This window comes from Trachurus japonicus, chromosome 23, assembly GCF_045865225.1.
Source record: "Trachurus japonicus isolate A0001 chromosome 23, Traja_1.0".
Classification (NCBI taxonomy): domain Eukaryota; kingdom Metazoa; phylum Chordata; class Actinopteri; order Carangiformes; family Carangidae; genus Trachurus; species Trachurus japonicus.
This window is the reverse complement of record NC_140929.1, coordinates 15,352,684-15,376,449: the sequence shown is the minus strand read 5'-3', so window position 1 is coordinate 15,376,449 and position 23,766 is coordinate 15,352,684. Positions and strand designations below refer to the sequence as shown.

Here is a 23,766-nt window from a genome sequence, read left to right as displayed (position 1 = left end):
TTTTTCATTCAACTCAGGCCTGTGCAATATTATTAGTTGATGACATTCATATAAGCTATCATTCATTCATTCATTCATTCATCGTATTTCCTTTATCTTCCTCACCTCACTCAATAATGAGGAGTGAAGGTTTGATATTCATTTGTAGAGTTGCACATTATCTCAATTAAAATGTATCATGTCATATTTTTGCATTGTAATCATAATTATGTTTAACTGCTAAATGGCCTGTGCTTTTACTTATTTATTGAAAGCAGGATTTTTTCTTTTTACCAGTCTGTGTGAATGGAATATGGGCATTATTGTCATTATCTGCATTGTGTGAATGTTAACATAATGTTATAGCTCCATCCTGCCTTTTGCATAATGATCTAATAAATGAACATCTACAGCTCTCCTATGTGTGTGATTGTCAGGAAAGACTTTAAAATAGAACTTGCAATTCAATTTTTTGATTATTTTGTTCCCACAATGTTTGTACACTTGTGTGATCAAAGGTAACCCAACCGTCTTTATTCAACACATGACTACCCAAGGGTAAAACCTTATGACTACATTATAAAACATGGAGGCAGTGCCCTGCCCTCACATGGCCAATGGATGTCTCAATGACTGGCTTCACTACCTGTCATATGTGAAAGATATGCTAATCATGTGTGACATATTTAATTTAATAATTTTAACAAAAGTAAAAAATGTTAGATTAATCTAGATTTGAAGAATATAATACCAGTAAAAGGTCACAAGCCAAACTTCTTAAAATCAGTATATATTTTTGAAATAATGCATTTTAAATCGCATTTATGTATTTAAATAAGTATTTTTCTCTCTAAAATCGTTAACTGAAAAGTAACTAGCTGTCAAATAAATACAACTATCAGCATTGTATTTAGTTACTTACTGAATAACTAAAGCTATTGGTTTGATATCGAGATAATAACGTTTGCAGTATTGTATTACATTTCCAGTAGATAAGTTTCATTTTTTTTTAATTTTCTGTTTAATTTAATTTAATTTAATTTTATGTTTATATATTTTTTACTATCATTGAGAATGAGAAGTGAACGAAGAGCGCTTTTGCCGCTAGCGGAAGTAGATACTTCAGCTTCCGGTTAAATACGAATTATGCAGCGCTGCAGTTGTCATTCACTTTAGCGTGGTAGGAATTGTCAATGTGTCTTTTACCTTCTTTTTGTGTTTTTACTTGTGTCCTGTTTAGGGTAATGTGTTGTAGTATCTCTGTTTATCATGAACGGAAATATAGCTGAACCATACTTTCTCTGCAAACTCTATTTTGTTTAGTTGTTAGCTTGCTAATTTTAGCTAACTGTGTAGCTAGAAGCTGAGCTATCAGTGCTACACCACCAGCCTTCAGTGAAGTAAATTACACTAGTTAACATGCTACAAAGTTGTCTTTCCTGTCGAGCTGATTAGCACTAGCGCTGTGTGTGTGATTGGAAGTTATTTCATGTTTCTAATCTGTTGTTAGATGAAATATTTTAATCTCATTGTTGTCCTCTGCTTCTTGTCTCAGCCTGAAACCGTGTGGTAAAATCATGTTGACCCCACCGAAGGAGGGGATGCCCAGTATGATAGACAGTGCTCTGAGGATGAGGAGGGAGGAGCAGGCTCGACAGGTCGTCCTCGCCTGGGCCGTGCTCAACGTGTCCCTCGCTGGCATGATTTACACTGAGATGTAAGTTGTCCACAGTTCAGCAATGTGCTCTTCATTCAAACATAAACAATAATTTTATTTACTTATTGCCAGCCATCTAATCACTACTTAAAACCCACTCATACAGACTTTCTATGATCTATTTTGTCTCACAGCTTTACTCAGATGCTCTTAGTTTTCTGTTTTAACTCTTTTATCTCATATTTTCTTATTGTATCTTATCTTTTTTAATCATGTGTACACCCCTTCTTATTATTTTATCTAATTAACTGCATCCTGCATTTTAATTTCAGTCCTTTTGTTCCCAATTTGTTGGGTTCTCATATTACCTGTGTTGCTGTATTGCTTGGGGGGGCCCATCTCTTATTAGTTTTATGGCATTTGTGACTTGTCTCTTATATGTTGTTTTGTGAAGCACTTTATGAAAATGTTTTTTTATTGTGCATCTCTCAGCCTCATTCATCCTTAAGCGTCCATCCATTAAGCGTCTTTGGGTTATTGAAAAGCGCTATATAAATTAAATGAATTATTATTATCCTCATTCATCCACTCATGCATGTATACATGTATGCGCACACACATACACACACCCACTACAATGGCTACAGTCTGAAATTTTAAGATTAATTTTTAATTAATTTTTAACTCTACACTTGCACTTTAATTTATATTAACTTATTTTATGGTATGTTCTTGTGCTGTCTATGCTCTATGTTAGTTTGTCCTCATTTGGATGAATTGGAAGTGTGGCTGTTGTTATCTGTTTGTTTGGTTTTTTTGTGATTTGCTCCCTGACATTTGAATTCCCTGCAGGGATGAGTAAAGTTTTACTCTACTCTACTCTAGAGCGCAATGTGATGGTATCTATGTGTCCCTTTTTACATTTGTTTCAGGTCAGGGAAACTGCTGAGCCGATACTATAACATCACCTACTGGCCTATTTGGTACATTGGTGAGTACCCACTAAACTTTGATTTACTCTCAGGATGTCTGCTGAGTTTATGCAGCCACAAAATGTATTTAAGTCAAAGTCAGTTTTAACAGGTCAACCTATGATTAACTGTTAAGAGTACATTTATATGTAGGCAGAGCTGAAGTTATTTTTAGATTCATCTCATTTCATCATTGTAGTTTAATCTAATATCAGATGTCAATGATGTTGAAAATGAAAGTCATTGAAGACCCCATGTCCTCTTTTCTGTTCTCCATCACAGAACTGGTGCTAGCCGCTCTCTTTAGCCTCAATGCTCTTTTTGACTTCTGGAAATATTTCAAATACACCATGTCTCCATCCACCATCGCTGTATCCCCCGAGCAGCACCTCCTCCTGGGGCTGAGGAACACAAGTGAGGCTTAATTCTTTTTCCCCCTGTTACATTTATCGCTCCTTTTTATGAATCCTTAGCACTTGTATGTAAACACTCTAAAGCACAGTCATTGTCTGTTCCTTTGCAGGTATTCAGGCCTCTCCGCCCCAGAAGCCTGAAAAAAAGGAGACCCCAGCTCCAGCCCAGTCTTCCCCCCTGCAGGGGCAGAGCGTGCTGAGTTTCAGCCCCTCTCGACCAGCCACCACCAGCCCCAAGTTCTCCCCCAGCTGCGTACCTGGGTACAGCCCTCCTCTCAGCAACCCACCCACCCCAAACAGTGCAGGGGGGCCCTTTTCCCCCTCAGTGGCCTTTGGGAAGGTACGTGAATCACATCACTGATATAATGTCAAATCAGATCAAAATCACTTTATTGCATCTTTATCATATTTCCATACGGGTCCTGCTCCCTCAACCGCAGCAGCACCAATATAATGATATAGCCACATTTAAGAACAATATAAGCAATAAAACACAAAAGCTGAAGTAAAATGTAATGACTCCATGTTTTGTGGTTCCTGTCTAAGGTGCTGAACTACAGTCCATCCCCTGGCTCTTCTCCCTACCCCAGCAGCATTGGGTCAGCAGAGGGATCTAGTCTGAGGGCTCGATACCGCACCTCACCCTCGGTGTTTACCTCCCCAGGAAGTAAGGAGGACTACATGGACAATCTGAAAAGCCTTGAGAGGTTCCTTCGCACAGAGGAGGAGAAAAGTCACCGCAGCCAACTAGGTACAATACATCAGTGCTGCCGCCACAGCACTGCTACTTACCAACTTGTTTAACTGTCACTGATGTATGTGAGTCAGGCAGGTGTAGACCAGGGATGTTTTTTCTCTAGATGCTGCTAGTGATTACCGTGTTTTCCGGACTATAAGTCGCACTTTTTTTAGTAGTTTGGCTGGCCATGCGACCTATATTTAGAAGCGACTTGTATATCAAAAAGATACGCTATGTCATCTATGACCACAAAGGGCTAGGGAGGCTTTTATTTCTAAATCCTTCCTCATTCAGTAGCTCATCTTCATCCTCGTCACATGCTGTTCTCCTCGCTGCGCTGTCAGACCTGGGTCTCTGTCTCCGTTGTGCCGTAGCGCTTCACTCCCATTCAAGTCAGTCAGAGAATTTTCACTGCGTGCGCTGCAGCGGTCTCCGGTCCCGACCAGGCTACGGACACGGAGCAGAGACCTGCTGTCTGACGGTGCAAGGCTGTCCTTCTCTGAAGCAGAGGATGAGGTCAGCTTCACTCCCGTCAGTCCACACACGTTTCTGATCATACCCTCTTCAGTTTGTTCCAGCCAGGCGACATTCCGGTAGTTGTTTCTTTCTTTTCTTTTTTCTTGGACCCGGCCTGTAGTAGGCTATTTGGTGCCGGCTTTTATTTGTTTGTGTAAACAAAGCTCCAGCCATTATATGAGACCCGGGTATTAATTAAATGTTTCAAAAATAAATGCAACTTATAGACAGGTGTTTTTTTCCTCTTCATAACGTATTTTTTGACGGAAGCGACTAATACTCCGGTGCGACATATAGTCCGGAAAATACGGTAGTGTTTTATTGTTAGTTGATTTCTTCAATAGGTATTTATACCTATGTGATAAAGTGATTAACTGATGCTCTTTGTAGGGAGTCCAGAGTCTGTGTCTCCAAGCCACAGTCCCACATTTTGGAACTACAACCGCTCTGTGGGGGACTATGCCCAGAGCCTGAGGAAATTCCTGTACCAGCCAGCCTGCCGCTCTCAGGCCCCGTCTGCCCACAAGGATGAGACGGACCTCGGATCCAAACAGGCTGCAGAGGAGGTCTGTGAATCATGCTGTAAAACCTGTTTGATGTACAAGACTCCTGGTGAATGTGTGATTAGAATGGCATTAAATCATTTCCCCTTCCTGTCATGCAGGTGTGGGCCAGAATCACAACCAGCCGCCCCGTAGTGGACCGCATCGATAGCTGGACAGCCAAGCTTAGGAATGTGAGTTACAAAACTACATACTGAAGAAACCTTGTTTTTATGAAAATGAAATGCCACAAAACTTCCCAAACAGTTTTTGCAAGATAAGAAAGCAATTTTTTCTTTTTTTTTGCAGTGGATAAGTGACACCATCTTGGTTCCTCTGGTCAAGGAAGTAGACTCGGTCAACAGTCAGCTCAGGAGGATGGGCTGCCCTGAGCTCCAGATAGGAGGTAAACCACCTGCAGAGAATTTGAATCTTGGTATCATAATATGGAGTGGTAGTCATGCAGAGCCATGAAGAACTGTCAACATGTGGGGAAAAATAGTCTATTTTTGTAGGTAATGTTATGTTAATGACTGATTCATTCAGTTGCACAATTTTGGCTTTTGCTTATTATTTGCTTTCTTAGGAAACTGACCCACATTTCCAATTTAGTAGTTTATAAATACAGTTGGTGCTTATCAATAACGAGTAAAACATTTTCAACTGTGTTTATAAACTACATAGTAATGAGTATTCATGTGTTTATGAATGATGAATTCAGTAACTAGTGCTTAATAGTGTGTACTACTTATTATAAAGTGTTACTCCTTTATTTTTGTCATTTTGGAGTCTAACTAATTTCCCCCTTTCCTCCACCAGAGGCCAGCATTAGTAGCCTAAAGCAGGCAGCAGTGATGAAAGCCTCATCCATCCCCACCATGAACTCTATTGTCCAGTACCTGGACATCACACCCAACCAGGAATATCTAGTGGACCGGATAAAGGGTAGGTTCAACTCTTAATATCACATATGTGTGTAATGTTCATGACGTCCCTGCTTCTAATGTTTGTTGTTTACTAATGTCAGGTGAAAAGTGTAAGTATAAGAGGAAAAATCAAACTTTTTTTTGTTCTTGTTGTTATAGAACTGCCCGTAATAAGTTTGACATTACACATGTTTGTTCTTTCCTGTCTTAGTTTTTGCGCACTCAATTTGAAATATAATCGTACATTAAAATGTAAAGCTCAGAGTTGATTGAGTTGCCATCGTCAGCTGGTAGAAAATTAACTGACTGAAGCAGAAGGATGTATACAAACAGGAGCAGGTTTAGGATGAATGTCAAGGCTCCTTGTCATGCTGTCAGATCTTTAGATGAAACTGTCACTTCGTAAGCAAACCTCAACTTTTTGGTATCGCTGTCATCTCTGTTTTGTTTTAGTTCTACAGATTAGATCTGTTCACTTAATTTCAGTTTCAATTCAGTTTTATCTAGAAAGTGCAAAATCATAATATACATAATCTCAAGGAATTTTACAGAGTAAGGTCCTTTATTACAGGACTGTTAATGTGTGTTTCATGTGTTTTCTGTGTTCTGTCCTGTCAGAGTTGGCTCACAGCGGCTGCATGAGCTCCTTTCGCTGGAACAGGGGTGGTGATTTGAAGAACAGGAAATGGGACACAGACCTCCCCGCTGATTGTGCTGTGAGTCCACACAAACACACGCACAGAGCTAGATTTGCAACAAGTTGCTATGTTAAAACATGGGTTAGGGTTGGGTCACTGCATTGGTTTAGATCCAGGTTTGGTCTGTTGTCTTGTTAGTACAACAGCTAACATTTATTTTCTTTATCCTTTGAGACACATATTATTTTCTTGATTAGGCAATTAATTGTTTTGCCTACAAAAGCATATTGTGAAACATTCACACCACAAGTTTCAAGGGTTCAATGTGATATACAGTATACTGGTTTGACCTACAGAAGATGCTAAGAAAAACAAAAAAAAATTCACATTTCAGAAATGGAAAGCCATGGAGTATTCATTTTCTGTTTTGTTTTTTTTAAGAATACTTTTCTGATTAATCAAATGTCAAATTTATTGTTGATGCATTTTCTGGTGATCAACTAATTGATTAATTGCTCTAATGGAAATTGCCTTCCATTACCTTATTCCCTTTTATATACATTTTTGTAGAGATCTTGATTATCTTGATTAAATGCACATAATGATTTCTGTTGTATATAAGATTGAGGAATATAAAGGAACAAGGATAGGAAGTAAAACAGGTGCTAAAACAAGTATCTGTAAGGAAACAGGCTCTATCAGTTGGGATTAGTCAACATAATGGCTTGTTTCACCTCTCAAATACATGCAAATGTTTCTATTAACAGACTTTCAGGCAGTGAAACTGGCCACATGCCTTGAGGCATTTTTCAGTATGTTGCTTGGCTTTCCTCTTCAGTTTGGGATCAGCAGCAAAAATACCTAATGCTGTCTAATATCCCAGGCCTTGTCTATTCCCTCAGATCCTCATGCATATGTTTTGCACATATTTGGACTCCAGACTGCCCCCACACCCAAAGTACCCAGACGGGAAGACGTTCACAGCACAGCACTTCAGCCACACCCCAGACAAACCTGGTAAACACACACACACATGCACAGGAAGGAAGAACAGTGAAAGGTTTCTCATTTCCACTGATGCTTATGATTCATGAAACTACTTTATCACTTCCTTGTCTTAGATGTAACAAAGGAGAACCTCTTCTGCATCCACCAAAGCAGCACCACCCCCCCTCACTACCAGCTCATCTACCAGGGGCACATCTACAGCCTACCCAAGGTGACAGCCGAAACACTCAGTGTTATCACAAAATTAATTTCTTTATTTTTCCAGTCTCTTACAAAACAGCACATTTTCTTTTTTCTTTCTTTTCTTTCACTGTTGTTCTAAGTAGTTTTGTTTATACGTGTCCCTGAAGTGAAACTAAATTCAACACAAGATTAAATCGCCTAAATTGAAATAAATGGATTTGGCAAATGTTAGTGAGATACTGAATAATAAATACAGGGTACACAATATAACAAGGGGTGTTCAAGCTATGACTTTAAAAATTAAAGACATTAATGTACATCACAGATATTTGCCACACACATCTGTTCAAGAGCCCTCTGCACACTTGTCAGTATTTGTATTCAGACAATATGTTAATGTTTTAATACAGGAGAGGAATTTAATGACAACAAGTGTTTGTTGTCAATGAAATATTTAGCTTCATTGTCTCCACTAGACGTTCAGATTTGGTTATCTCAACATGCAGTGTGTGGCTTACAGTATATAAAGCCAAAGGCCATCTCAGGCCTTCAGAGCTGATTTCTAATTCATCAGTTCAGGATGTCCTGCTGTGCAACTCCACTTTGACCACAATGACGAACCCATCCTGATTCTCATTACAGGGCAGGAACAACCTGTTCCACACAATCCTCATGTTTCTCTATGTAATAAAGACCAAGGAGTCAGGGATGCTGGGGTGAGTACCACCACTACGACAATGAAATAAATGGCCAACGAGGCCAAAATAATCTTTAACACAATAGGGAGGTCCTTTGCAAATTGCCTTTTGATTGAAAATGAGTGGTTTGACCTTGCTATCCACTGTTTGATAATAAAAGTGCTTTCTTTTATTCTTTAGGAGAGTAAATCTCGGCCTCTCTGGTGTGAACATCCTGTGGATATTTGAAGACTAATATGTTGTAATTTTCTAACAACAAAAAGCTACAAGTGGATGACAATTTTTTTCTCCATGTTGCCATCTTTGCTGGTTGGAATATCTCCTGAACTTAAGGACTGTTCTTTAAGGAGCATGTGAGAAAGGAAATGAGAGAAACAGCACTTCGCTTTGAAATTCACAATAAAATGCACATTTTTGGACATTTTTACAGTCTTGGTCTACAAATTGGCAGCATGCTGTATTTTGATTGACATTCTGTTAAAACCACAATGTACTTATGTACGACCTAATGCAGAGCTGTATTTTTTTAAACATTGGTTTATTGCTTTTTATATTTTGAGAATGTACCAGCATGGACGCCTTGTAAATAATATACCTCACAACTGGTGGATGGCAAAGGGCTCAGAGCCATTCAGCTTGAATGTAAATACAGTGTGTGTGGACTTGTTGTGTTCCTTTAGAATCAGTAATCTGCTGGTATACAGTTTGTTTTTCTTTTTTCTTTTGTGTTGTAGAATGAATGTCTGCAGTGATAGGGATGCTCCTGGCATGTGCTTGAATTGACGGTGAAAAATGCAGCAATACTCAAATGATAGAAATATTGGAGTATTCTGTAGTTACTAACTTTTCCATGTTACTAGGCTGGAGAGCCAAACATACCGTACACCATCAATTTTTTGTATACGTCATGGAGAACAAATGTAAAGCCTTTGAATCACCAAAGTCTTCTCTCTGGTTGTAATGTCTTCTACAAAAGAGCTCTGAATGCCATTTATCCTGACAGCTATTCATTCAATTTCAGACTTTCTACATGTTGGCTTGTTTTCGATAATGCTGTTTTACAAAGGTCACATGAGACTCTAAAATAAACTTTAGATACGAAAAACCAGCTTAAGCTTGTCCATATCCTTTTTTTCTTTTCTTTTTTTTTTTACTACCATGGGTATCCACTTGGTGGCAATGTAATTCATTTGTTTTTAACAATTTGACCTTACTTCTGGTCCCATTTTCTCAAATGACATACTGCATATCCACCACATGAGCACTGTAATGTGAAGCAGTGTCTTGAGCAGCCACATCCAGTGAATGAGCTGAGGTTGGAGAACAATACTGACTAATTCAACTGCCATTCAACTAATTATCTGTTAACCACACATTTTTTGAGGATGAACTGTTTTTCTGGGGAATTCATGATGTGTGAACGTGCACTTCACAACGTAGTCATGTTTTAACTCCTGTTTTAATCCTGCTGCTCTAAATATTATATTAACACCTAAGGATACCATAACAAAAATCTCTGTGTTTGTTTCTCTGACGATTTGTAAATCAGAAACATGCTTGCTATGTGATCACAGAGCCTTGATCTGGCAGAAATCGCGTTTGTTTTGTAGTTTAACGTTGTCCTTTTTATTACTAACTACATTTCCCACAATGCATTTCACGGTGTCGATTTGCCAACTGGGTAATGTAGTCGATGTGTCAATTTGAAATATTTCAAGTAGGTGAAATTGATCTGTTGCTGTTTTTCATTGTTTTACCACATACTAATAGACCCTGCTGAAATGTCAGTCGTGTGTCAATCATATGTATTGGGAGGTGGCTAATGAGTGAAGGAGGGGTTGAGATACTTATAGGAAACTACAGGGACCACAATGCATTTTGGCCATCGTCGCTCCTCCGCTCACATCCGCTCGACTCGCTATCTGTGGTGGAAAAAGGACTTTGTGAAACTGCAGCGATGTCAGTCCAGGTTGTGGCAGCGAAAATGGCAGAGGTCGAGCTCAAAGACGTCCCCACCGGCAAAGACTTGGCGGCTCAATCTCCGATGACACCCACGTCAGAGGGCAAGAGCCTCGGCAGGAAGGACCCGCATGAGGCCGGTTCCTCCGCCGCTGCTTCCCCGACAGCGGAGCCCTCCGCGAAAGCCGGGGAAGGCAGCCTGGGCTTGCTCACCCCGAACCCCGCGAAGATGCCGCAGGCGTCGGCTCTGAAGCGCTCGGACCCGCAGCAGAACGGCGGAGAGGCTTTTGTCAACCGTGACGGGACCGTCGCCGAGGCTCCGCGGATGAAAAAGGTGAGAGAGACAGCTTTTTTTTCTTCTCTTCTCTCCATAACTCCTCGTCTATATCCTGTGCTGTGAGTCAGTGGACCACCACCACCACTACTACCTCGCCGCAATGAAAGCTCCGTGGACACATTGTGTGTGTGACGATGCTAACAGGCTAGCTGGTCCCAAGGCTGATTCAGCTGTGTCAGTTAACGCTTTAAATAAAGGTCTGTGCTGCTAATAACAACGTGGAGACTGTAATTAAGGCCAAACACCCCCCTTTAAAAAAGAAAAAAGAAAAGGTGTAACGTATCCATTTCATTTAGGCTGACACAACTACAGCCTTTCTCTGGGCACGAGTTCAGCAACATTAGCTAGATGCAAGTCACAAACTGCTGTCACAAGTTTTGTCAAGATTGTGGCTCCGTGAAGGGAGAGACCTGACCTCAGCTAAGACTCGTGTTTGCTGCTTTGAGGATGTTTGACTTACCGTGATCTTGCGCGATAAAACAAGGTTAACACCGGCCAAAAAACACACAACACGGCTCTGCTAGAATAAGTCACACACTTTAAAAGCAACCATAAGTCACTGTGTTGGCTGTTTGTTAACTTGTTGGATGTTTTTGCTTGATCAGCAGCTCAACACTTCAGTGACTTCCAGCCTGTTTTGGGACACGTGGTGCTTTATTACAGCCCATTGCTGGCAGATGATGTATGTGGTTTAGAGAGAGAGCTTCCTTTAGTAGCCAAACTAAGTTTATCATGTGTGTAGATGTTGTTATTGCTGTGATAGTTGACAGCGTGCTTTGCCTTAGGCTACTGCATCTGCCAGGTAGGTCAGTTGATCTTTGTCCTCCTGCTCGACTTTCCCCAGGTTGGTATACACAGGTTATTCACGGTTCACGGTAAGTTTAGTCTGACTGATGCAGTGTCATCCAAAAGTGTGATCCAAGTCAGACATAACACTATAGTCTTAATAATCCCTGACCCCGGGGCTCTTCATCACCTAGTTCTCTCAGGCCTGATTTAGCCTTTAAAGCACCAAGGATTGCTACCTCAGTGAGGGGAGTTCCTGCCCTTGTGGCTTAATTCAGAGGTCAGACTGACTTAGCGGGTCTTTTTCCTTGGCCAGCAAGGATCCCAAAACTGCCTGGCTCTGGCTGTGCCTTAAACACATTTTATCTTTCTGCAACTTCCACACTTCTTGAGTAGGACAGAAATGGATATTAAGGGCAATGTTCAAGGGAAGATCAGTTTTGATAAGGAATCCTTTGAGGAGGCTGCCAGCTTTTTTCTTCTGATCCCAGTTAATATGAAGAGTTGATGGTGATTTAAAGTCTGTGGTTGCTGGAGAGCATTTTATCAGTTGTGGTCACATTGATCTTAAATATGTGTATGGCGATTTATTGATTTCCTCCAGGCACATGCTCTTCACAAGCTAACTGAAAGTTTGGATTAATGGTGGGTGGGTCGGTGCGTGCTCCGCCTTTTAACTTCATTTCAACATACAACTTGTGTTTTCATTATAAACAATTGAGATGTAAACGTAAAGGGAGTTGTCAGCCTTAGAAAAGGATGAAACTTCAGATCAAGTTGGACGAGACTGACTCAAAACCCGGCCCACCCCAACCCCCTAAGGAAACCCCCACCAAAAAAAACCCCACGGGACAATAGCAGGGTAGAACAGTGTGAGAATGGACCGCGCACCGGCGAGAGCAGCACAGAGCAGATGGCTTTACGTACCTCAGGCTGTCACAGCACACGGGCGCGTGGAAGTTACACAGCTGCTGGGAGCGCTGCTGCATCCACAGGGTGAACCACATGTGGGGGGCAGCCCCAGGCCCGACAGCCACATCTGGATTATTGAGGAGACCAGGTTCACGTACAGGACCATGGTACAGAGGGTTTATTCCTAAAAGTCTGTTCTCCAGGGAGGAAAATCAGTCATTTTAGTATCTTGTGAAATAAAGAAAGTAGTGTCTTGGTAGTCTGAGACTTGTATAATTGTATTGTTGAATGTTCTTTGTGTAGCACCAAAGTAGTTGTGCATTTTTATGTTTTTTAAAGCTTAGTTGTCTTTATGCAAACTAAACTTGTAGTTTTAGTTTGGAGGCTGCAGGCCACTTTAGTCAACGTTTATCCCGTCAGATTAGTGTTTATCATTTTTTTTAATCCATTTTAATTTAAAGAGATCATGATAATGTAAAGAGAGATCAATTTAATCAAGGAGAGGGCAGTACTTCATTTCCAGGGTCAATGTTTTTTTGTGTGTTTGTTTTTCTATGTATATAATGCAGAAAGCAGTAAGCCTGTTTAATACTTGATAGACTCTCTAAGTACACTGGAGCAGGGATCCGTCCCTCTACATTGATGTAAATAATGTAAATACTCAGTTGTCACTGCATCTGTGTGATCAACCACAGGGACAGAATGTGGCCTGCAGCCCCATTTATAGATTATGGCGCTCTGCATTATAGATATACGACCACAGCCTGGCCTTGAGCATCTGCTGAATCCTGCTTGCCTGGTGCTGTAAAGGGTATTGAAGCAGCGGGGCTGATGATGCAAGCACACAGGCAGCAGTGTTGACTGACTGACTGACTGACTGGATGGATGGTCGGCTAGCTTTTAATCCATGCCTTTATCATGTCACCACATGAGGGGATTAAAAGGCCAGCTCTCTGTTGTAGGTGGGGCCCAGATGTAAGCTTTTTGAGTCTGTGATGGGTTTCGTTGTCTCCCGCGTGGCTTTGGCATGCATTCATCTCCAGCTTCTGAGAAGTCCAGGTTGGTTCCTCCAGTTGGAAAGAAAAGACATCAACAAGGAGCTCAGCTATCCAAACAGCACAAGTTGTGGTTGTCGGCCAAGGTTGTGAAACTCTTGGTTTGAATTCATACTGGGTCACTGGGGTCACCTGATGCCTTTTTATTTGAAGCAGACGATTAACCTCTTGGCTGAACTGACCAAGCACCTTTCTAAGCCACCGTGGTGCGAACTGACACAATTCTCCACTGACCTTTGACATTTGGCAGCAAGTAAGGCATGCGCAATGATATGTCTGCATGACTGCAGAGATCTGTGTATTAGTAAGATCATCCCCCTCCAATGTAACGTTATGTCACCCACTAAGCTGGTGTTCCTGGTAGGTGCTCACTGGTTAACAGGCTTACAGTGCCCCGTTGCTGCCCTGCCTGGTAGGAGAACCCCACGGGAGAAGAAGAAGAGCCTCGATAAAATCTGTCTTGCCTTGTGGACTGAACTGTGAGACTTTAGTTTGTGCTTTCTAGTGCTGATTGCAACTTCTCTATTTTGTGGCCCTTTGCTCTGTAAAAGTCAACACCTGTTGGTCTTTCTTCAGTCTTTTGAAAGCCCTTGTCTTGACTTGTTGTTTCCACAAATTTCCGACCGTCAAAAACGGAAGCCGGTTTTGCTCTTCCGGTGGAATTGTATGTCTGCATTTCCATGGTTTCACTAGTTGTCATAGTCATTGTCATTAGTGTTATATCCACTGTTAAAAGATGGCACGATGATCCGTGTGCGTTTTTACAGATTTTCAATGAAGAAAAAAAAAAAAAAAGATCCATGCGTTTACCGCAACTACTGAAAACCATGGAAACGTAAACGTTCAATTCCACTGGAAGAGCAAAACCGGCTTCCGTTTTTGACGTTTGGAAAAAGCTGGATATGTCAGTAAAAGGAGGTAGGCTAATATGACTTGTTGAACCCATTAGAATTAAAGATGGTTAATGATTGAGAATATGAAATTAGTTCATCAACCAGATTGGTCAGTCGCTTCATTCACATTCTTATGAATTTACAAAGGGTGTCAAGTGTAGTATAAGTCACTGTCACCATTGTCATCTTCACGCAAGGTCATCAAGCATCTTTACTGCCTGTGCGTGTGTCCTTGGCTACAAATGTGTCACTTTCCTTCCCCTGTGCCTTCTCATTCATGAGTCACCTCGGCCGCTGACACACACACGCTCTTGTCTTGTTGCTTCATCTAACTTTAGTTTAGCTAATGGATTGTGAAGGCAGCACAGTGGCACGGCGGTTAGCATTTGTCACCTCACAGTGAGGAGGTTCTGGGTTTGATCCCCAGGCCTGGGGTCTTTCTGTGTGGAGTCTGCATGTTCTCCCTGTAAGTGAATGTGTTCACTCCAGGTTCTTCAGATTCCTCCCACAATCCAAAGACCTGCACAGGTTAATGGTTGATGACTCTATAAGTGTCCCTTAGGTGTGGGTGTACCGCTGAAACTGGCTCCAACAGGTGGACCATCTGTATTTTCTCTTTTATTTAACAGAGATTTATGAGAAAAAAGATGATGGGATGATGTAGGCCTAAACATTTCAATATGTCACGGTAAAAGTAAGTAAAAGTAAAGTGTTTGCATCTTAGAGACAAGTTTTTGAAGTTGCACAATGCCGTCTTAAAGTGGCCCAAACAAAAACATCTGGACCCTCATTGAGTTTACTGGCATTTGCGAGCTGCACCGCATTTGGCAGCAGCATGAAAACACACCGAATGCGATTTTCCTTTTGAGTTCACTGCCTGTCTTCACCAAATTAGACAAATAGAGGCTGTCTTTTAAGGCATACAAATGCACATTCACACATTCTTTTGCTGCGCGTGCTCCCGAGGGGGAATGTGGCACCATGGTGTGAATTTTTGAAAAATGCCCCCGAGAAGGAGGGAGAGAGAAAGGGAGCATTGGTTAGAGCTAACCAAAGTTCTCCCACTGCCTCTTATGTGGATGTTGATCACAGGGTTTTTGGGGGTTTTTTGCGAAAGCATTGCAGCTGCCACGTTGTCATCCAACCAGAGTCAGAAAAGCAGTCGTTTTGTGGTTATTATCTCACCTCTCCAAACAATGTGTGTTTTTCAGGAAGAAACTGATGCATAGGATCTGAAGACTTGACTGCAGGGAGCAGAGAAGAAACACAATGAGTGTGTGGTATTCTCAGCTGCTCTAGAAAAAAAACATGAGCCAGAAAAGTAAACACAGCATTGACCTGACCCACTTAAACATTTCCTCTTCTTCAAATATAATCATAATGATTTGACTATATCATTATCTTTTTTATGAGTTTATATAACACAGTTTTAATTATAGCCCCGGCCTGTCATTCGCAGCAGGCCGCCAGCACAACCCGCAGAATTTGTCACATTGATATCTATATAACACTGTGAGCCTGAAGAGTAACATTCGTATTGTTTTGGAAACACGCTGACAGGAGTTCCCCTGCTCGCTCTCTCCGCATCGCTGTATTGGATTAAACACTGCTTTGCTGCTGATCCCCGTGCTGACAAGAGCTTTCAATGCTGCATTGAGTCATCGTGGTGGATGGAAAGTAAGTTTGACCAGCACCAGTCGGAGGGCACCGACCAGGGGAAGTGGGGGGATGATGGACAGAGAAGAAGAAGGCGGCAACAGAGATGTGAAGAAAGCAGCAGAAAGGCCGGTCTGGAGAAACAGGTGGAGGAGCTGCAGGCCTCGAGTCGTCATCACAGAGACCGGCCGAGAAAGAGAAAATTCAATCACGAGGCTTTGAGGAGAATCTCGGGCCAGGCCTGCCTTGTTTAGTAATATTGCACGCCTGGTAAGGGCCGTAATGAGAAGTGGGGGTGGGTGAGTGGACGGAGCTGCATGTTAGCTTGAAGGCGCATACCTTGGATGTTACTGATTAATCGATTACCAGTCAGTCACTGGTAAAAATCTGATCAGTGGAACAAGCGCAGTGAAACAGCAATGCGCAATGTCTCTGCATCCCTGCATCCCCCCGGACATCAGCTGCAGGTTTCTTCAGCAGATAACCTGCATTGTGCTGACCTGTGAACAAGCATGCATAACATAAAACCTGGATTTAAGAAAATGCTGATTTTCACCCCCAGTTGAATACATTAAGTGTTTTAGATACCGGATTACAGGCCGGGCAGGAAGCATAACACGGTATGTTCTCACCCACGAGACTGGTTGTGCATCATTTACATTCTCTTTCAGTCTTTGGGTATTTCTGTATGTAGTGTATTATAGTTCCCTGTGGTCACAGTTGCTGTGAAATGAATGTAAAGCAACAGAGAGCGGTGTGTCGGGATCACTGTGAAACTCTAGACGGCAGCAGAAAGAGAAATGCGTCTCAAAATAAATGCGTATAGGAAGCCCAGTGGTGCTGTTGTGTAATTCGGCCATGTCTTCGCTGCCCCTGCCTCACATGGAAGAGGGTGTATATTTGGCCAGCTTTGCCCTCAGTGCACTTAGCCGGGGTTTATCACTCTCTTTTTAATGACCTATGAGTGAAACCCTGATTAATCTGATCTGTGTTTGGTGCTCTCACTCGGCCTCTTCCTCATATTACCACACCACTACACTTTTTATTTTTGCTTCATCTCAACCCATGTATGTGCCGGCGGTTTGTTTCCTCATGCCACTCGACAATACCAGTTTTGTAAAGTGGATCAACAGCCCGCTAAAATAAAACGCAACCCTGAGAAATGACAGCCACAGCAGGAGGCCACTTCCTCTGTTGGTTTTTTATCATTCGGTCGTTTCGGCGCTCCCGTCCGGTTTTCTCACAGTCCCGTTGGGTTCCTGCGTGCCGCACGCTCCGTCTCGCTCTCTCAAAGCGTAAATCTCAACACCACACAGTGAAGGCCTGTGTGAGCTCACACCTCTCTAACCATCTTCATCCCTGCCACCGAGGCAGAATCTGGAAACGGACTGTTGGTACTTTACACCAGTTTGAGTTTCTCTCACCCACGGGTTGCCAGATAGTTACTGATCTTTTCATCACTGTCCAGACGGGACACTCAAGCTGCTTCAGTGCTGAAAGGCTGTGTGGCTGAATTGATGAAGTGAAAATTGCAGTTTTTCCACTCAAGACTTGATCACAGTTTTCTCTAGATTTGACAATTTATATTTATTGCAGTCACTTTTGCCCGAGTGTATTTCCAACAGCATCAACAAAAAGGATCAAGTTGTTCTGTTGGATTACATAAGACTGCACTCGAACTTGTTGAACTCACTCAATTCCTCCTGCTTGTAGCAACACATACAAATATTAATATCATACAGATGCATGTTAAAAAGCTAACTGAGATTAACAGATTTTAAAACTAACCCAGTTGTAAAGAAAGCTGCTTTTATTGTGGAAGCAACACACGCCACAAGTACCAAGCGCTAAACCTGTGTTCTGATGGACACATGCACACAAATGGCTAATTTTGTGTTCGAGTATCACTGAGTGTGTTTAGTGTTTGTGTGTGAGATCTACAATCGAGGCGATATCAAGCATAGGTATGATATTAGATTTAATTAATTCTATTGAAATAAACCCACATTCAAATGTTAATGCAATTTCCGAAATGTCAGTGAAATTACTCAATTGGCCAGTCGCTCTTATAATGATCATGGTAGACCTTTTGTGACATTTCCAAACAATAGGGTTTCCTTGACATTAAGAATGTGTAGCTAGCTGTCCTCTGTGCTATTGGAAATATGCAAAAAGAAAACATGTACCTGTGTGGCCTGCCAGCTTCATGACTGAGCGTATGTATTGTTTCCAAAAATGAATCGACACCTATACAATAGAAGCCGTCTGAGCTAACTTTTTCCAATATCAAAGTAGGGCTGCAACTAACCATTATTTTCATTATCAATTAATCTGTTGATTATTTAAACGATTAATCGATTGGTTGTTGGGTCAATAAGATATTAAAAAATGTTGAAAAATCTCAGTCAATTTCCCAAACCACAATGACGTCCTCAAATGTCTTGTTTTGTCCACAAACCAAAGAGATATTCAGTTTATTGTCATAAAGGAACAAAGAAACCAGAAATATTCAACATTAAAGAAGCTGAAATCAGAGAATTTTGACTTTTTTCCTTTAAAAAAAACTACTCAAACCGATTATTTGATTACTTGTTGCAGCTCTATATCAAAGAATACTGTGTATCCAACGTCCCTTGGCCAGAGTGCACTCAGTGCTGTGCTAAACATGCCACATTGAATTTTCACCCAGTATACTGGAGCCATAACACTTATCCCAAGGCAGACACAGTGAGTAGGCTTCACCCAGGTTTCCGGCACGAGGCTCTCGGGTCGTAGTATTTGATTTCTCTGATGTGGTCGCTGTGTTTTAAGGCTGGTATCGGATGTATCGGTGTCTGTCTGTGCTTCACCGCTCCTGAGAATACCACCCACACACATCTGCAAGTGCCCCCCCCCCCCCCCAGTTGAAACTCATTTCCTCCCTCGTCATCACAGCTTGCCATTCCTGGGCACGAACAGCTCCGCCGAGTAAGTCGCACATCTTTTCTATCAGAAGCCTCGGGTTCTTGAAACATGAAGGGAACGTGAGGGCACTCGCTGTTCCTGGAATCTGCCCGTTCACAAGGAACCAACATAGCGTGAAACGTAAAACCTCTTGGTTTAGTTACAATTGAACAAGTGAGTGAGCACCAGCCCAGTTGATGTGTGCTTGTGCCCGCTTAGCCTGGGGATCACCAGACAGTAGTAGTGTACATTAACGCTGAACCCGCTATGCAGCATGACGAGGAATGCAGCTACATACTCGAGCACTGCATGCAAACAAAGGGCCAACATTGTGTTCAGAAAGTGCTGCCTCACAAAAGGGCCCTCACAAAGCCTGAAATGAACCCCACCCCCCCACCCCTTCCCCACACACACACACCCATCCGTCTGCCCTGCTTCCTATTAGTCAGGCCAAACCACCAACCCCTGGCAGACGGAGACGATAGCAGCTGAGGCTGGAACGTCTTGGGGGCCGGGACATGAGTATACAGTACACCCAACTGTGTGTGAATAGTGTTGCCAAGATTAAAAAAGGAATCTATGATCCTAAAGGGCATGCTTAACACAGCATGAGTATAAAGACAAGAAAAAATCCCATTGCTAACTAATTATACCCCAGTGCTATTGGATCATGCTGCTCCCTGCCATGGTAGTTCATTAAATGCACCACAGAAGTCACATTGTCATTTATTGTTTTAGAGTTTGTCAAGTAAACATCAGCTCAACAGCATCAACAACCTCTCTAAATGGAAAAGCAGCAGTGTGCTATTTAAAGTCTCACATGAAACAGATTGCTGATACAGTATATTGTAAACACAAGCATCTGTGCTGGCAACACATGGCAGACGTGGTTTAGCTGAAATGCTGCCATCTATACCGTCCCAGATTGAGCAAGTCCAATACTTGATCCCATTTTTTGTATAGTATTGGTCTCCACCTGAGTTAAATTTCTGGCTCACTAGCTGCTATGTTCCCTTTTTTTTGCTAATGCCAAATTTAGCATTTAGAATAAACCAAAACAATGAGCTGAAAGAGGCTAAAAGCTACACACTTCATCAATCAGAGCTGCACAGATTCTCAATGCATACTGACCGTAAGTGACACCTGTTCCCATCTCACAAAGTAGTTTGATCCGTTGTAAATGTGAAAAAAAAATGATTACAGCAGATTATAATGGTGGATTTCCTCACAATACTCAGTGTTTATTTGTTTTTTGTTTCACTAGCATCCAAAGCTTCTGTCAAGAGGATTAAAAAAAGAATCCAAATCCAGCCTAATAACTAATGAAGAATTGCTTCACACTCCTCATTAAACATAGATCATTGACCCCATAACAGGCTTATTCAAAAATAGACCCGCACCACCCCGTCTGTGTGCCTTTTGATGTAATTATACCTTCCCCACAGGGATAGATGGCTATTTTTGGCAATTCCACAGCAAGGAAGTAAAAAAATAAAATAAAACAAACATGCAATTCTAGAGATGGACCCATTAATTCTTGAGACTTTTGATGCCATTGTTTTGGTTTTGGTTTCATTTAGCTAAATGACAGACAACAACCATCCATTTAATTCTCAATCTAGTGAAAGGGTTTATTGTCTCCTCACAGCTGGCAGAAAAAGTGACCAATATTGTGTAAAAGCGTGTCCTGACGTAGACGAGTGATTACATGAGTAGATAGACAGTAGATGGGTATAGATAGGTATTTACCGCAGATACAGATTGCTGCTTAATTTGCGTAAAAGCCACGGGATTGTTGGTCCATCATAGGATCAAATACAATCTACCGGATGCCGTAATGTGTTTTTCTTTGATCTCGGAGCCATATAGAGTAGCAAACAATAGATTTTTAAACGATCTGATCAATAACTTCGCTGATCACTTTGCTGTTAGCATGAATGGATGTTATTCGACCACTGTCATTAGATGGGATAAGCCTTGGGGCTCTACACTGTGCCCTATTTTGGTCTACATGGCCAACGAGACCGTGTTACACAACTGAAGTGTATGAGGAAGAGAAACACTATAGTTGGACTAGCTCAGGATAATATGATAATTAGAAGAAGGAAGCTCATGTACCGCCAGTGAACCGAGCTTCACAAAATCCTGAAATGAACCCAAAATTAATAATTGTCTACTTTCTTAACAAGATATCACAATTTGGTTCCATATGGACAATCAGAAGCCCAGTGAAAGCTTGAAGTTGTCATTCAAGGACATGTGAAGCCTACATACTTGGCACTCTGCCTCCATTCATTGCACATAAGAAGAGAAAGGCCTGAGTGTGGAGACTGTTCCCCTCTCCTTCCTCTCTGTAAAGAGGCAGGTAGGGTTTAATCTGTCACTAAGCCCCATCATTCATTGCCTGTTCTCCAGTATCGGTGTCCCTGGCTTTTACAATGACTATCGGACCATATCACAGGGACAGAGATTGTTCTGGAGGGCAGTGCTCATATTAGCCCTGCATACTTTCCATAGTTTAATAGAGGCGCCGTGATCATTCAGGGCTGCGGTCGAATATCAATATTAATTGAAATCCCTTCCTTTTTAATTGTGGCTTTCACAGCTTTTAAAAACACCAGGGAAAAACAAATCTTTGGTAAGGCACTGAGGGTGTTTTTCTTTTAAGTTAACCATTTTCAACCACATTGGCGTCACAAGCTTCAGGGATGGCTGATGGGTCCACTGCGTTGATGAAATCTCTCAACCGAGGCTAACATTCATTTTCACGATTTATGAATCCCATTTTCTATCTGCTTCTAATTTCAGAAATTTTGTGTGCAGACGTTCTCGATGAATCCCAATCACTGAGTCATCTCCGGACTTTCCCTTTTTGTGCATCCATGAAGCTGTGATTCCTTGTGTTTAGCACAAACGTGTGGGGCACGTGTCGGGGCACTGGTTAATTGTGTGTGGGCTCCGTAACTGCCAAGTGTATGCATGGTGCTGGGTGCGTGAGTGCGTTTGACTCGTGACTGTGTGTGTGTGTATGTATGTGTGTCATTATTTACAGTCTGAGCACTTGTCTGTGTATATAAATCAGCAGGACCCATTCTTACATCACAGCCCCCTCAGGGCAGCACACTGTGCTCCGATACACACACACACACATGCACACTTACCACTTCATAGTAGCCACTTCCCCCTTCTCTCTCATTCCACCATTGGTCAGAGTGGAACAGGAGTCCCTCGCTATTGGATGAGAGGTGGGTCGTTTAGCAGCCACCTTTGCTTTCTGGATTATTTATTAATACAGCATTTCTCATACTCACACTCTACAATCTAACCGTCTCATTTTCTCTGACAACCAGCCTGTTGTATCCCATATTTTGCATAAAAACACACCTTGTCATATGGATAGTTGCGTGCATGCCCACTGGAGGCACACGGGCCCATATTGACCCTGGTATGGAAATGAAATGTCAAGGTCGTAACAGCTGGTTCACACACATATCTCCCATCGCTCCTCGTGGGCATTACACATACATTAGCAATCTCTGCATGTGTTCTCATGAGCATGTACAAGCAGGTTATTATCTGGAGCCAGTTTATTCCTTCCCAGCTCCTCTCTGCTTTTACTTGCTCCACTGTTTCTGTGCCTGCGTGTGTTTGCCGTGCCAGAGCTGAACAACTGCAGAGCTGTTTCACTAAAAGCCGGGCCACTCTGCCAGAGTCGTACGTCTGTTTTTTTTTTGTTTTGTTGAATGCCTGGTTTCTGCTGTGGTTTTGACTTCAGGTCTTGGTTTCTGCCACCGACTTGAGAAGCTGTTGTTGCCACGCTGAAAGCTAACCGGATTTGTTTTGAAATGGCCACTGCTGCGCAGTGTTTCTCCTCATCCGAACTGCATATTCATGAGCCTATAAACATCCAGTGCACGTTGCTTCTGATTTCTCTCTGACCAAGCAGTTTCTCATTGTATAAATGGACATGACTCCAGTTCTCGCATGACTCAGAAAGTGCCAGTGACATGCAAAACTGGGCATTAGTCAGTCAGACATGAAGTGAACATGGGGGTGGTGATAACACTCATAAATGTGCACATTGCCCCCCTGCTGGCCAGTTTAAACTCAACAGACTCCACTTTATTTGTAAGATGATATATTGAAACTACTGTATATAAACTATAAAATATAGATTAATTTTAAAGGGATAGTTCAACATCTTGGTAAATTGGCCCATTGCCATAATCCCTATAGTTTTAGGAGTAGGTTTGTTACCTTTAATTGTTGGTGCAAGCTATTTTTAGATCGGCGGAGAGGAGCCGCAAGCTGCTCAGAGCCACGCTATGGAGGCTAATGGGATTTCTTGGTTTCCCTCATCAAACTCATCAAATACACAATCCAACACCTCTAAACGCTCTCGTAGACAACTTCACCACGCTATGAAGTAATAACAGAACGTTACGAGGCAGAGTTGTTTTCGAGGTAAATTCATGCAAAACTGCTGATGCGCGTTTCCGTCGGGGGCAGTTTTTCGGCAAGCAGTCTCTGTATTTGCCTCAAAAACAACTCAATCTCGTAACGTTCCGTTATTATCTTACAGCGTGGTGAATGTGCAGGTCACAACTTGTCCACAAGAGCGTTTTGGAGTTGTTGTATTGTGTATTTGATGAGTTTAATGACGGAAACCAAGAAATCTTATTAGCCTCCATAGCGTAGCTCTGAGCAGCTCGCGGCTCTGCTCCGCCGTTCTAAAAATAGTTTGCACCAACAATTAAAGGTAATGAACCTATTCCTAAAACTATAGGGATTATGGCAATGGGCCAATTTGCCAAAATGTTGAACTGTCCCTTTAAAGTAGCTCACATCATCCTGGTTGTGGTTTTAATGGCAACTCCAAAGAGAAGAAAGAAAGAACAAAACAGTGTTCATAATGATGACTGTTATTGCTGAGTCAAGCGCTGATTCATTTGGTT

The 23,766-nt window shown here is 42.0% G+C and overlaps 2 protein-coding genes across 3 annotated transcripts in view; both read left to right on the top strand.

The window, feature by feature from the left end:
* Nucleotides 1–1,103: 1,103 nt before the first annotated feature.
* On the top strand, nt 1,104–9,378 carry tmem209 (transmembrane protein 209). The gene is made up of 15 exons (XM_085769091.1): nt 1,104–1,159; nt 1,535–1,696; nt 2,569–2,627; nt 2,890–3,021; nt 3,131–3,360; nt 3,567–3,771; nt 4,666–4,841; nt 4,940–5,011; nt 5,127–5,223; nt 5,637–5,762; nt 6,362–6,459; nt 7,284–7,398; nt 7,503–7,600; nt 8,215–8,288; nt 8,451–9,378. Exons 2-15 carry the CDS (start codon nt 1,557–1,559, stop codon nt 8,503–8,505), a joined length of 1,677 nt encoding a protein of 558 aa, XP_085625217.1. The 5' UTR covers nt 1,104–1,159; nt 1,535–1,556; the 3' UTR covers nt 8,506–9,378.
* A 770-nt stretch (nt 9,379–10,148) lies between these two features.
* The window catches only part of ahcyl2b (adenosylhomocysteinase like 2b), a 45,553-nt gene continuing 31,935 nt past the window's right edge, over nt 10,149–23,766 (top strand). Inside the window, exon 1 of one of the 2 annotated variants that reach the window (XM_085769604.1) lies at nt 10,149–10,563. In XM_085769604.1, coding sequence (XP_085625730.1) covers nt 10,228–10,563 — 336 coding nt within the window. In that variant the 5' untranslated portion in view covers nt 10,149–10,227. The remainder of the gene's footprint in view (nt 10,564–23,766) is intronic. The other variant, XM_085769605.1, reaches the window with a different exon arrangement.